The sequence below is a fragment of the Chlorocebus sabaeus genome, chromosome 7 (assembly GCF_047675955.1).
Source record: "Chlorocebus sabaeus isolate Y175 chromosome 7, mChlSab1.0.hap1, whole genome shotgun sequence".
In the NCBI taxonomy this organism is placed as follows: domain Eukaryota; kingdom Metazoa; phylum Chordata; class Mammalia; order Primates; family Cercopithecidae; genus Chlorocebus; species Chlorocebus sabaeus.
The window spans coordinates 57,228,193-57,243,966 of record NC_132910.1 but is presented as its reverse complement, the minus strand read 5'-3'; the positions used below and the strand labels follow the sequence as shown (position 1 = coordinate 57,243,966).

The window sequence follows — 15,774 nt, the reverse complement described above, 5'->3', positions numbered from 1 at the left end:
GCCCTGAAATGATTTAGGGCAAGGGAGATATTGGCTTGGTATGTAAGAATTAGATAAGGATGTGGTTAGAGCTATAGACTCAAGATTGATTGGTTTACATATGGAAGTTGTGTTCCAGTCATTTACTATCCCTAAGAATTGGCTAACCCTAGGAGGGCAGTCTGCTCAGCCAGAAAGATATTTAAAAATGTCAAAACATTATAAAATACAGGAAGTAAAAAATACGATTAATACACCACATATGAAGGACTTTACATCACATAAGAAGAAAAGTCTGCACATTCAAAGGCAAATAACCACACCAGGCGATGATATAAAATAATAATGATGATATTTATGATAATAATGACAGCCAAAGTATATTGAGTGTTTACACACTGTGTTAGGTGCTTTCTTTATATATGCATCATCTCATTTAATCCTCACAACCATCCCATTTGTTAAGTACCAGGAGAATCCAAATTTACAGATGATTACATTGAATTTGTTATATGCCCCAAACAAATATTTACTAAGTGGCAGAGGCAGGGTTCAAACCCAGGTTAGGATAACTTCAAAGACGTTGTTCTTAATTTCTTCCCTGTGCTGGCTCCTGCAAATATGAATAGTGTCAAGATTGAAATAGAGTCAATATATTAGCCCTTGCCAGAGGTTGAAGGGGCTGCTTCTACCTAAGTGGTCAGAAAGCTGCGAAGACTTACTGGAAGGAGAAAAGACCACAACAGCTCCCAAAGCTGTCTGAAACCAACATGAACCACCAAGGGTTGCCTCTTGTTCAAACTAAAAATCTTAGCGATATTAATATGTGAGTGATAAAAATAGGCAAAGGAGAAGGAAAAAATAAGGACTATATAGTATACTAAGAACTATCTTCCCCAATTTTGGTTAGAAGCTCACTGTATTACTATCTCAGGACCATGAACTTTGCATCTTGTGATTCTCAAAGAATTGCAAGTGTGTTCCATTGATAATTTACTTTAAAATCATTGGCTTCAAAATACCTAGAGTGTTTGCAAAAATACAGACTTCTAGATTGCACCCTTGAGGCAGGTGGAACCCTAGAATCTGTCTTTCAGCAAGCTTTTTAGGTAATTCTTAACGCACCTTAAAGTTTAAGAGTCTTTGCTAATCCATCTATTATTTATTAGGGATTGGGTGTAAGTGGCTCAAGCTAGGCTAAACAGCTGACACAGGACTGTTACTCACTAATATAATGTGCATCTGGGGAGTGAGGGAAGAGGAAGGGGATAAAGAGTAGAAAAAAAAATCGCACTAAGTTATGCCTCTAAACACTTTGTTTATATAGATTAAATAAAGATAAAATGAATATCAAGGGAACCCTGAAGAAAAGTATGACTTTTAAGAGCAGAAGTAAAACAGGATGGAAGAAGGGCATTGCCTTGAGGGAGAATATGTGCTGGTTGATGACGATCATCAGGACTCCTGGGGCAATCTTATGTCCCATGTCCTATGTCCATGTCTCTCTTTTATCTGTTTCTTGAGTAGAAGTACCACAGCTAAGACAGTGTCAATCCTATTCCCACTCCCACCCCTATTTTCCAGAGAGAGAGAGAGAGAGAGAGAGAGAGAGAGAGAGAGAGAGAAGAGAACAGCATTGGGCAATTACCTTGATTCTCAGTATTCTAGAAATAGTCCTCACAAAACAAAACCTCACAAAAATATCAGCATTCATGTTCCCTGGGAAAAGGTAGGTGGTCCAAGAAGAAAAATTACCTGTGATTCTCCTCTGGTCAGAATCTTCAAATGATTTGTCACTCTTTTTGATTTCTTGCTAATTGAATGAATATTTAGTTTAGACAATTTGTCTTTAAGTGATTCATCCTCATCATTCTTCTTGTATTTTAGAACTGAAAAGGAAGAATGTAATAACATAGCTGAACACATGCAGCATAGAAAGTGTGCACTTCACCCAAAGTTTTCAAGATGAGTATTTACATTCAAGATAAAGATGTATATGATTTTGAGCCTCTGCTGCAGAGGCCCTATGCTCCAGCCCTACTGCCCAGCCATGTCCCAGTCAGACACCCACCCCAATGACCTCCAGAAACAAGGACAAAAGCCCCTCAAGGTTCAAGTTTTATTTATTAATATTAAAGTAATCCCTGATACTAGAAAAAGTTCTCCCTCTCATCTCAGATAATACATTTATTATCTGAGGCCTCTGGAATGGGGAATCAAGATCTAACTAAAGAAAAGACAACTCAGCCTGGCGCGGTGGCTCACGCCTGTAATCTCAGCACTTTCAGAGGCCGAGGTGGGAGGATCACGAGGTCAGGAGTTTGAGACCAGACGGGCCAATGTGGTGAAACCTCGTCTCTACTAAAAATACAAAAATTAGCCTGGCACGGTGGTGCGCGCCTGCAGTCCCAGGTACTTAGGGGGCTGAGGTAGGATAATCTCTTGAACCCAGGAGGCGGAGGTTGCAGTGAGCTGAGATCGTGGCACTGCACTCCAGCATGGATGACAGAGCAAGACTCTGTAAAAAAAAAAAGAAAAGAAAAGAAAAGAAAAGAAAAGAAAAGAAAAGAAAAGAAAAGAAAAGAAAGACAACTGTACCCAATGTAAGGAGACCTCAGATCCTAGAGCTGCTCTTCACTGGCTGAGAGATTTGGGGCAAGCTGAATAACCTCTCTGAGCTTCACTTATTTATCTTTGCAATCATTTTCACCTTTCATATTGTTGAAAAGATTAAAAGTCTCTAACATTCAGTGTTGGTAAAGGTATAGGGAGATGGACAATCTTACAGACTGCTGATCAGGATTAAACCAACACATTTTTGTAGAAAACAATTTGGCAGAAACTAACAAAAAGGAAAATATTCATAGTCTATTACCAGGAAGTTCATGCAGATAAATCTGCTTTCTATAATCAAGTATACAAAGTTTTATTTGCTAGAGCATTTTTTCTAACAGCAAGGTATTAGGAACATCTAAATGTTTATCCCTAGAGAAACAGTTTAATAAATAATGATATACTCATAAATAAAATGCTATGGAAACATTAAAAAGAAGGCAATATTAATTGAAAGAATGTTCATGATATATGATTAAGTTTTTAAAAAAGCGAACTGTAGTACCATTTATGTTGCAAGAAGTATGGAAAGAAGGAAAAGGGAGAGAGGGAGGGAAAGAGAGAAAGAGAGAGGAAAAGAGAAAAGAAGACACAGTACGTCTGAAGAAAACAATAAAATGTTAGCTATGCAAACTGGAATCATTGTGGGAAGGGAAGAATTTTACTCTTCATAACTTTGAAATAGTTTAAACAAACAGAAAAATATAAAGAATAATATAACAGCCATTATCCAAATCCTTGTCAAGTCTTAACATGTTCCTTTGTTTCCAGTCTTTTTATTTTTAAAATAACTCACCTAACAGTTGGGGCACCCCGATCTCCATGGATGATCCCTAAAGGGAACTGTTATCCTAAATAACTGGGCTTATTATATCTGTATCTATTTGTATGCCTTTACTGTGGATGTTTGGAATCATACAATACATTTTGGATGTTTTAAAACTTTATAAAATAGTATCATACTGCACATATTATTCTACCACTTACAAATTTACTTTAAGAAAACCCCTCCGGATTGTGTTTTTGAGATTAACCCATTGATACATATACTTTTTTATTTAGTTAATTTTTATCTTCTTGTGGTATTGTAGTGTATAATATGCCATTTATCTATCCACTATCTGGATTAATGTGTCTTTTTAATGTGCATTTATGAACAATGCTAGTTATCAGTACATCTCTCTTTGAGCACATGGGCAAGAGTCTGTCTTGGGCAAATACCTAGAAACTCATTTTCTGAGTCTCTGATGTGTGCATCTTCAACTTTACTAGGTATTGTCAAGTTGTTCTCTAAACTAGTGATTCCAAGTACATTCTCACCTGTACACTGAGATTAAACATTTAATGTATTCATTACCTTTTCCCCCCAGTCTCTTGGACTGGAAATGGTATGTTAGTGTGATTTCAATGATTACATTTCCCTGAGTATAAATGAAGCTTAGAATTTTAAAACTGTGAATTGCTTCTTTTTCTGATGAACATTTTTGTATTAAAATGTTTTTGTATTGATTTAATGTCAATGATTATATAGTCTGGATGGTGATCCTTTGTGTACTATCTCTTTGTTTTGTTCATGGAGTTTTCTTCCTCCACAGCATTTACTTTTTACTCTGCACCTTTCTTTTTAATTTACTAATACAAATATACGACTTTTGAAATAAATATCAGAAAATAAAATAAAAATAAATAAAGTGATTGGACCGTTTAGCTCTAAAGTACTGTTGTGGCTTTAATGTCAAACTGAGATTTAATATTAGGAGTAAAATGCCAACTAAGAACTTATATGAACACCAATCACACTGAGGGAAGACCCACAGCCTAGCTCAATGCATTACTACCTCTGGGATGTATAGAAACCATGTAATTATCCCTTCTGTTTTGAAATTTTACATTAAACACTAATTTTTTATTTTAGTTTCCAAATGTTTAACAATAATTTGTTAATTCTAGAAAGAAGTATACTTGCTCACATCAGTAGAGAAATTATTGCCCCCACAGCTCCATTCTCTGTGTGCTAGAACCAGATTAATCCAACATACTAGACGGCCCCCGTCACCTGGATCTACCCCTTTCCTGGATGCTTTCAGGATTCGCTTCCCACTGCTACTGCAACGTGGCCATTTCTCCTTCTTACAACACATATTTCCAGTGACAGGAGGACTATACGCAATGGGTATCCGCATCCCACAATATGTCACCAGAATTGCAGTGGTCCAATGAAGTTGAGTATACGGCGGCTTGATTTATTTTTTAATTTCATTTTTTGTGCCTCTTAATCTTCTCCTTAACCCAGCTGATAAGGCAAAACCACACCCTTCTCCCCAGCTTCTAATTCTAGATTTCAAATGATCAGTTCACTGCAGCTACTATAACTACTTAAACATTCTGATTCTCAGAAACATAAAGTGAACACTCCAATAATGGAAAACAACCAATTCATCATGTCTCTTCCTACCTAAATCTTTCCTTCTTTTAAGTTCATTGATGTTAACATTAATGTCCTTCACAGCAGCAAAAGCATCATCCAGTGCTCTGTAATCTGGGTGAGAGGGAGGGGTGGAATTCCGAAGTTCACACAGTAATAGGGGGTATTTCATCACACGTTGAATTGGTTTGATCATTAAAGAGCCCATGTCCAGTAAGTTTGGTTTGCCTCTGCAATAGAGATAAATGATACCATTTCACAAACATAAGTTTTATTAACTCATTTTCATTTTTGTGTGTTTTTACGATTACTTCTAAAACTTTTTTCTTTTTTTACCATTTGTAAATCTAAAATTTCTAAATAAAAACAAGAACAAAAGATGACAGAAAAAAGCAAGTCTGAAAGACCCTACTATGAAACAAAAACCTAAAAGAAACAAGTATATCTTTCCACCAAATGGTCTGAAAGCATGATTTTCATCCATATGCCATGTACAGTTTACAAGGTTTTTTATAATTGGCTTTATAATATAATGGGAAACAATTTCAGAATGTATTTTACCATGACAACACAGAAAAATGCATTTTTTCTGATGGCATTTTTGTGATTATTATTGAGGAGAATAACTATTTAAAAATCTAAACAGAGACTTGCAAGGTATAGTCAAAAGGAAGTCTTGGCCTCTCTCTTCCACCAAATTGAGAAGTTGCATTTACAATGTTTTGGAGATTCTACCACAGTCCCCAAAAGGGACTTCTGATGAATGTGATAATTCTCTAGTTATTATTATTACTATCCCTGTCACTAATCATTGCTATCACACAGTGACATTCCATGTGGAATTCTTAGTCAACAGATCTTCAAATGACTATACAAAAGTGAGACTCGTGCCTGACTTTTCCTTTAGCAACTTCTGAGACGAGGTTGGAGCCATTCCAACCGGTTAGGCAGTTCACAGGAGGGGAAGAAGCTACAAGCGTGGTCATGCCATTGTCTGACCCACTCTCATTGATCATTCAGACACAAGGCAGTGATTTCTGAAAGCTTCTTTATGCAGAGACAAGTAAAGATACACTGTAGATAGGAAATACAGACACTGTTTTCAAATCCCAATAGGTGGATGTTTTATACTTCAATAATTTTTTAAAGTATTACTATGGATAAATGACTGACCATATTATTATAACAGTAAAACAGCTATACAAATGTTGAACAAAATTAGAAAAGTCGCATCATTAGAAAGGGTCGGGGGCCAGGCACAGTGGCTCAGGCCTGTAATCCCAGCACTTTGGGAGGCCAAGGAAGGCAGATTACTTGAGCCCAGGAGTTCAAGACCAGCCTGGGCAACATGGCAAAACCCCACTCTAGAAAAAAAATATGAAAGTCAGCCAGACACAGCAGCATGCACCTGTAGTCTCACATACATGGGAGGCTGAGGTAGGCAGATTGTTTAAGCTGAGGAAGTCGAGGCTGCAGTGAGCCACTGCACTCCAGCCTGGGCAATAGAGTGACAGCCTGTCGCAAAAAAAAAAAAAAAAGTAGGAAGGCATCTTAGAGACCATCTAATTAATTTCATTTGATAAATGAGAAACAAAAGAATGTATTATCACATGTACATGCACACATGTGCAGAAATAGACATGCACATACATTCACAAATGTAACCTAGTCACTATCACATCTCTCCATTTGATTTTATCATATCACCGATCACTATCTGGAATCATCTTGTTTCCCTGTTTGCCAGTTTATGATCAGTTTTGCTGTCACCACTATACCTCCCGCATGGCATACAGTATTCTCTCAATGCATATTTGTAGACTGAGAAATGATAGAGTTCTTAGATTTTCTGTAATGTGCTTTTATTTTATACTGAACATTTTTTCCAAAAATGTGAATAAATGACTGAGGAATTTTGTTCACATGCAGAGAAAATGATGATAGCGTAAGAGAGACAAAGACTAAAGCAAACCCAAAGGCAACATTTTTTAAAAAAGAAAACCAGAATAAATATTAAAGGTCTGCAAGGGAGTAAAGAGTTGCTTTAATAGGCTGTATCTTCTACTTCATACCTATTTGCACCAAATCTATTAAGGAAGAAAAAGAGGAAGGTAAGGAGAGAAGGCGACAGAAGGGGAAGGAGGCAGAAAGCGGGAAAAAGAGAGATTCAGAAAGAGGGAGGGAAGGAGAGACTGATTATTGGTTTCCAAGAGGACTGAGTGAAGTAGATTTTTAAAATAAATCTGTTATAAATATTGAAAACTGTTTTCAGGATTTATACTGAAAAAATAACTAAAAATAAAAAAACCCAAAAGGTATTTTCTAACTAATGGCATATCAGTAGCAAAACCTTTAAATATAAAGCACATTTTCTTATATATCGTAAGCAGAGATTCTTCAATAATACAACAGTTTAGTCATTTAAGTAGAAATAATTCCCTTAAATAAGAAACAAGTCAAGGATATGAAAGGTATTAACTTGATTAGAGGAAATCATATTATCTATATGAATATAATCAGAATTTCTTCTGAGTTTTTTATTATCAAATGTTAGCTTATTTAATTTTTTAAAATCACTAAAAGACTTTATATCAAAATATAAATATAATCAAACATTTAAATCAATATAAATTCAACTTTAATAAAATAGTTTATTAGTGTGGTCTTTTGTCACATATGTGCTTTTATTTTAATTATAAAAAACAAAAACCCAGATGTGCAGCCATCTTGCAGGAATTCCCCTCCTACCATCCTAGAGATTATCTTTGTTTCTTTCTTTTGTTGGTTCTTCCTCATTTTGGTGGAGTACATCCTTCAGTAGTTTCTTCTATTCCTCACAGAACGCATGGGAAGTGAAATGTTAAGAACTTTAACTTTAAATGTTAAGAACTGCCCTCATTTCTTTCTTATCCAGACCTATCAAAAAACCAACTTAGGCTCTTTAGTTTTGTCTAGATTGTATCATTACTTTTTTCATCACTCTTTGGGATCAAAGTTCTAGCTCTCCCTTTTATATTTCAAATGACAATAATATTAATTATAAATGATTGTTGTTTCTCCTAAAAAAGTCATAAATACAAATCCTAAGAAAGGCATTCTCAAAAATGAGAAATCTCCCAGACACTTTTGTGTCTGAAGATATATTTGAGACAGTTGCCCAAGTGATGAGCAATGATATTCAAATATCTGCATCACACAGAGAAGCAATATGGTAGAAAAGATAGAGGGAGTGTTATAAGATAATAATACTCCATGCTTTCAATGCCACAAAATTCACCCCAACTAATCTCCCACAGTAAGATTAAGTTCTGATAATCATGCGAGGCAGATGAGTCCTATGTGTGATATAACCCATCTCAGCCAGGAAGTCAATTATCCCATGACTCCTCACAGTAAGTAAACAAATGTGTAACAACTGCCCATACACGTTGGGCCAAAAACTAAACTACTTATTAATTTCTAATTCTATTTCATCTTCCTCTGTCTTATCATGAATATTTTGGCAAGTATTTAGTGCCAAAGTAGCTACACTAATCTCATTACAAATTATTTTTGGATCTTTACAAAGTCAAGTAAACACAGCAGGCTTTGTTTTAGCAGCATCCAGTTTTGCTGCAGAGTTTCACATCAAATACAAGAACAAAGTACAATGAAAATTAAAATGACATTTAAATAGTATAAACACTATGCTGGAAAACAAAAAAAATTAGATATTAAACATGCAATACATCTAATTTCTTAATGGGAAGGAGAAAATAAGTAAAAAAAGAATAATTATGTAACTATTAACTATATTACTTTGAATTTCCTTTATTTCATGATCACAAACATCCTAAATTTAATATTTATTTTACAGTAGCCACAAGCATCTATGCTGTCACTGAGTTTTTTTCAATTTATTCTCCTTCTAAAACACCTAAGTCAATTTTAAAGGAAACTACATATTGTTACACAAATAAACTAACAGCTTTTGTCATAAATAAAAGATAATAGTGAAAATAAATACATAATAATTTTAATTAAATTAGAAGATATAAAGGAGATAAATGAATAGCAATTGATATAACAGACCAGAGAGAACCAGTGAAATGGTAAGGCAATGTTTAATCATTTTGCAAATGTTAATCAATTAGAGGCACTGGTTACCCATGGAAACAGGGAATGAGGGGTCAGATACCAAAATAAGGAGGGTCCATTGAAAATCTGCTTAAGAAAGTGTCTAATTCTTACAAGTGTTGGAGATAATGTTTTGAAACTTTCCAAAGAGAAGAACAAACACACGAAAGAATAGAAAATAGAAAAAAAAAATGAGAAAATTAGAGGACTAGTCTAGGAAGCTCATCATCTACTAATAAGAATCACAGGAAGGTAAAACAAAGCAAATATGAAGAGTAAATAGTGAGTGAAATAATTCAAGAAAAAGACAGGAATTTGCAGGTTAAAAGAACTCACTAAGTGTCCAGCACAATGGAAGAATGGAGTCACACCTTGGAATTCATGAACTTCAGAGTACTAAGGACAAAGAGAAGACTCCATAATCCTTCAGAGAAAGAAATAAGCACATAGGCATAAATGCATGGTTAGGAATCAGAATGTTTCAGATTTCTAATAGCAACTCTGAAAGCTAGAAAATGATAAAGAATTACCTCTAAATTCTGAAGGGAATGGTTTCCAATTTAGAATTCAATACCAAATAAAACTACAAACCAAGTGTGAGAGTAAAAGAAAAGTATTTCAGATACAAAGTTCTCAACATTTTACTTCCCATGCATTCTGTGAGAAATAGAAGACACTATTGAAGGTTGTACTCCACCAAAATGAGGAAGAATCAACACAGGAAAGAGGCAAAGAGAATCTCCAGGATGATGAGAGGGGAATTCCTACAAGATGGCTGCACCCAGTGTCACCAGTCCAAGCTCAACTGGACTGAAGACTCTGGAAGGGGCTCTTTTGGGGAGATGAAATTGATAGCATACATAATGCATCTGGTTGTCTTGAAAGATGACTTAGTTAACTGGCTGTGAGTTTAAATGAAGAACAAGAAGATGCAGAGAAAGTAGATGAAGTGGAGGGGGAGGAGGGCACAATGAAAATGATAATCAACAATTGTTAACTCATAGAAAAATAAGTAATCACTTCGAGGTTTAGCTCTGAAAAGAAATTTACTTAGATATCATAATTCAGACATTGATTATTGCTCTAACAAAATTACAATGTAACCACTTAGGGGGAATGGAGAAATGGAAAAACATTTGTGTGTGTGCTTGTTGTGTAGAGGAGATAGGGAGAGTAAAGAGAAATAAATTCTTGTCTTCCACAGGAGAAAGTTAATAGATAATATCTAAAAAGAAAACAACCAAGCATGTTTTTAAAGTAATAAAGATAAATACCAAAATAGTCAGCTGAAGATGTGAAAATAATGTATTCTAATGAGAATTTAGGGGCTGGTAGGAGAAGAGGGGATTACTATTTTTCTTGACAAATCTTGCAGAATGATTTGGCTATTGAAACATGGCTATATACCATTTTTTTTCATAAAACTTTTTTTATAAAAAAGGAATATGCAAGAATACTCAAAAAATTGTAAAAGAAAACTACTGAGCTGAGACTAATGATACTGAATATTAAAATACATTATAAAGTTACAAAAATAAAAGCAGTTTGGTCTTGATACATATATGGACAAATGAGTAGCACAAAATAGAAAATCAAGAAATAGATACAAATATGTATAGAAATTGAGTACATGGTAAATTTGACAATCCTATTCAGTGGGAAAAAATGAATTATTCAATATCAGATGTTATGAGAATTAGCTAGCCATAAATAAAATAAGAAAAATGGATTTTGGCCTCATTCTTTACACTATAATAATGTCAAGATAGATCAAATATTTAATCTAAAAATTAAACCATATAGGAATTTGAAGAAATCATAGGATCATCCTTTATAAACTAACATTGGAATTTCTAAGGAAGACACAAAATCTGAAAGACATAGTAGAAAAAAAGTGATGTCTATTTAAAAATTTAGCTCTGTAAAATTTTATAGATTAAAAACAGAGCCCAAAACAGCCATAAACTATATTAAAAGTCAGATGATAAACTGGAAAAATTATATATAATACATAAGACAAAGTTTAATATGCACTAAGTAAGAGACATTATAAATGTATTAGAAAAAGATGAACATCTCAGTAAAAGTGAATAATCATGTAAAAACATCATGCATTAGAAATGAAATACAAATAGTTAAGTACATAGGAAAAATGCAAATTAAAATAACAGGATACCATTTGGGCCTATACATTACAAGTTATAAAGATACCAATATTATTTGTATCTAGTATTGGCAAGTAGTGGATAAATGAACAATTCACATAAGAGTAGTGGGAATGTAAATTAGCTCAGCTTTTTTTGAAATGTTCTGACAATAAGTATCAAAAGTCCTTTGATCTAGCAATTTCACTTTCAGAAATTGATCAAAAAATCAGATTATTGTACCAAGATCATATACAAAAATAAACTTATGACATCAATAAGACAGACACAATTCAACTGTCATAAGGGTTGGGTAAACTAAATTATGGCATATATATCAGACAGAATATTATGCAAGTATAAAACAATGTGGATTTATATTTACTGACATGGAAAGATATTCACAAGGTATTGATGATGAATGAGGTAGCAAGTCGACATACAGGAAGTATATAGTGTTCCTATTTTAGTCAATGTATGTGTGTAAAGAAAAAAATATGGTGAAGTGAGGGACTCACTGCAATGCTACAATAGTTAGCTTTGGAATGTGACTGCTGATTGTCTTTACTGTCCTCATTTTTATTTTCTTTTTTTTTGCAGTGTTTCTTCAATAATTTTTAAAGTACAAAGAAAAGACAAAATAATTTATAATATTTTGTGATTAATAGGAACCTTGAAATCCAAGGTGAGAATAGCTAGTCTGACAGGGAATACATACAGAAAAGAGTGAAAGCATAAAGATAACAAAACACTGCATTTCTGAAGATAGCTGTGTTTAGAATAGGCATTTTTTTTCTTGCTTTTAGTGGGAAGTTCTATGATTCCTGTCACTTTAATACTGTCTGATGTTTGCATGAGGTTATAATTCAAAGTAAACATGTTAGAAAATACAAATATCTTTCACTTTGCATTTTTTAAAAGGTAGATTAAAAAAACATTAAAAACAGATAATTTTTGATTGCCATAAGTTAGGGATTTTTGAATGCCATTTAAAAACCCACATCTTGTACTCTGAAATGCCCTTTTGGCTGCAACATTGCTGGCCTTTGCCACTAAAGAGCCCAATAATTACACAGCACTTGACATTGCCTTTTACCCTTTCCTGTAGCAGTGTGTGTGCTTCATGACCTGAATGAAAGGAACAGGAAGGAAAATAATTCATAGCAAACTTGGCTTTGATGTGCATCCAGCCACATGCTGGGATTGCTCTTCTTTTTTAGTTCTTGATGTATAGAATAGTCTAGAGGCAGCAGACACAACCTGGCTAACTCCTACACAGCAAGATTGTGGCAAGTGCTAGGGCCATTTTTAAGCAAGTGTTTCAATACAATGAACTGTTTAAGTATTCTGTATGCAGAAGTCTGTGCATGCTAACTGTACTAAGAAGAATATCTCCCTCTTCTCCTCTGAATCTCTCTCTCTTCTCTCCTTATTTTGTTTCTTGGTTCCAAAGACCTAATGTAAGCTTTAGAAAAAGAAACCTAAGCAGAATTTGTAGCACACGAAGTTCTTCTCTAACCACTCAGTAATGCAAAACGCCAGTCCTTGGCACAATGCCAGGGACACAGGCTGTATAATGAGGCAGTGCCATTTCCCACCCCACATCAACTCTCTTTGAAGAGAAGCCAGGAGGCCGAGGCACCTCTTCGAATTCAAATGAGCCTAGAATTGGAAACTCATTAGACAAATCTACTCATAACTGTTTATCCTGTAGGATAGTTTTTCCTTTTGAAAAAAAAAAAAAAAAGAAAGAAAAGACTGATAAAGTGAGAGAACTGGTTGCCTGTGTGGTGTCTCAAAAATCAGCTTCTCAACTTGACTGAGATATACTGCCTTGGTCTACAGATGTGTATGATGCCTGATTCCTTCACTTCAGTTCCAGAATTCCGTTCTCACTGTTGCTCTGCACCAAAATATGAATGACAGGTATTTGCTGCTTACATTAATATAATTTACATTTTGTTAACTTTTTATTTCTTGATATAAACTCTTAGGAGTTTAAAGTACATACACGCACAAGCAAACACACACTAGAAGCTTGGGACCTTAAAGAGTTGCTCATCATAAGCCAAATACGTGCCTGTTAAATAAATTTGAGTTTGTATTTAAGTCAATTTCACCCTTTCAGCTTTAATCAGCCTGGACACACTTTTCTTCTAGAATAATGGAACTCTTTCAGAGTGTTTGTATGTGCTGTTTTCCTAAAATAATTTCTATATTGTTCTAGTAACCAACTATTTCACCTTAGTATTTCATTTTCATGCTATAATGTGTATGACTTTTTTCTTCATAAATCATACAAGACCCCAAATTAGAAGAAATCTAATATTTTCATAAAATAATCTTTTCTTATGCATTCATCTATGGAAACTTCAAATACATTATGATATTGATCTGAGATTTTGAAAAGACTAATATGTTTCATAGAAAGAAGTGTTTTTGGACACATTAAGATTCCCAAACATATGTATGATGAACAGTTCCCAAAGACTTTCTGGCATGAGCTTATATATTGGGATTCTTCTAAAAGGTTTGGTAAAGTATATGTGATAATAATTTAATAAGTAAAATATGCACCAATAATGGAGTAAATGCCTTTTCAATCTTGGATTATTTATTAAAAGCAATACTCATGATTAGAAAAATCAGAAATTCTGATTTGGACAGGAATAGTCAGCTGCATTTTCTCATGATTTTTATATTTGATTTATATTATTTTAGAAAGTACTTACTCTTGCATGTATATTTTCCTGTAAGAGAAGAAAAAGAAAGTAAATTCATGTAAATCTGTATATTTAAGGTAATATACAAACATTATAAATCCTTTTAAATTTGTTTTATGTAAAATAAAAGTAATAAGTAATTTTCATGAATGCCTTATAGAAGTAGTCTCATTATTTTATAATCATGTCCCTAACAAATAAAGAAGATGAAAATTTTTATCTAAAAGCCTCAAGTGGCTATGGATAAATAAAATAATATCCTGTGTTTATTATCTGATCACTGTGGCCTTTGGTTTCCAATCATTTGGAGTACAATAAATGTTTTCAATATAAAAAAATTTTATGATCCATCCCATAATAATAGATGGTCTTTTTACATTCAGTGATTGAGGAAAAATTTAATAAGTGCCTAAGCTGCATTTTGTAAAATTTAACGGATTTAATAAGTTTTCTTCCATTAATCTCAGTACTTTGTTTATGTGGGAAATGGTGGGGGACATGTGTGAAGCAATTGTTTTCTCAATCTTCAGATATGCTATATGAATGAATTGCTAGACATCCTAATATAACTAGGTTTTGCTAAGTCTAAGACCTATTAGATGGGACTCAAGTACAGAAGTATATTTTTTAAAAAAATCAGCAGCTGCTATAATTTTAGGCAATTATTCACGACTGTTTAAAGAACTCTCCTATTGCGATGAAAGAACCACCACCACCACCTCCTGCCCAATATTTCCTTCCAATCATTTACTTTAGGCTCACACGCTTCCTTCTCTCTGCTAACGGGAAATTTTATTTGTCAAATATGCTTTGTGGATCATAGGTCAGAAAATCTGTGGAAGAAAATGAATCCAAATAAAAGTGTAATTTTTCATGCAAACAAATAAGTGAATAATGTGATCATAAAGGAACCAAAACACGTACATTGAATTTGAAAGCGAAGGTTATTTTTTAAACTTCTATAGAAAACATGATTTTTTTTTCTATTTCATTTATTTCAGCCAAGCAAAACCTAAATATCATAACATAAATTCAACATTGTGTTTATATTCAACATTGTGTTTATGTAGTATACACTTTATGAAAGGGAATCCGACAGATTTCCCAATAGGATAAAACCACAGTCTGTGGAGTGGGGGCACTATATTATAACATCTTTTTATTTGTTCGTCTTTTTAAAAAAAATCTCTTTTAGGCTGAAATTTTGCAGAAGCTAATCCCAAACAAAGGCAATTCAGGAAGGAAGAATTTAAATTGTGTCCATTTACCCTTTTATGGGATAAAGTAATTTAATATATCTATCACTATACCTCCTACCATCATGAGCACATTATAATTTGACTCACAATTAACAAGTTTTTATGTGACTATTCCTTAAGGATTATAGTCTTTGTTCAAACATGATGCCATATAACAAGGAACTGAAGGGCTTTCCAAAAGTGATTTTAATTTTTACTTGGAACACGCCATTAGAATAATGAGTATAAAATGTGGTGAACAAATTGAAATGTATTCCTTTGGATTTTGCATTGCATGAGCTGTTATCTTCCTCCCTGAATGGAGAAGCTCCAGGAGTAATGTGAGCAGCCAAAGTGCCCAGATGACTAGAAGTTAGAAGTTTTCCTCCTGGTGATGATGGCCTTGATTAGCAAGAAGAAAAATACAGATACATTTATAACAACTAGACATGAAGCTAGAAATGTGTCTTCCATCCATTGAAAAACTTAGAAAATCCCCTTCATTCTTCATTCTCTTTCTATTACAAAATAAACAG

The 15,774-nt window shown here is 33.8% G+C and overlaps 1 protein-coding gene across 3 annotated transcripts in view; it reads right to left on the bottom strand.

Annotated features, from left to right (window-relative positions):
- ARHGEF38 (Rho guanine nucleotide exchange factor 38) overlaps nucleotides 1–15,774 on the bottom strand; it is a 124,155-nt gene that overhangs the window by 23,014 nt on the left and 85,367 nt on the right. For 2 of the 3 annotated variants that reach the window (XM_007999441.3, XM_073017530.1), the window contains 3 exons: nucleotides 14,010–14,027; nucleotides 5,048–5,247; nucleotides 1,735–1,868 (listed from right to left, as the gene is read on the bottom strand). In XM_007999441.3, the coding sequence (XP_007997632.3) occupies nucleotides 1,735–1,868; nucleotides 5,048–5,247; nucleotides 14,010–14,027 (352 nt within the window). The remainder of the gene's footprint in view (nucleotides 1–1,734; nucleotides 1,869–5,047; nucleotides 5,248–14,009; nucleotides 14,028–15,774) is intronic. The other variant, XM_073017529.1, reaches the window with a different exon arrangement.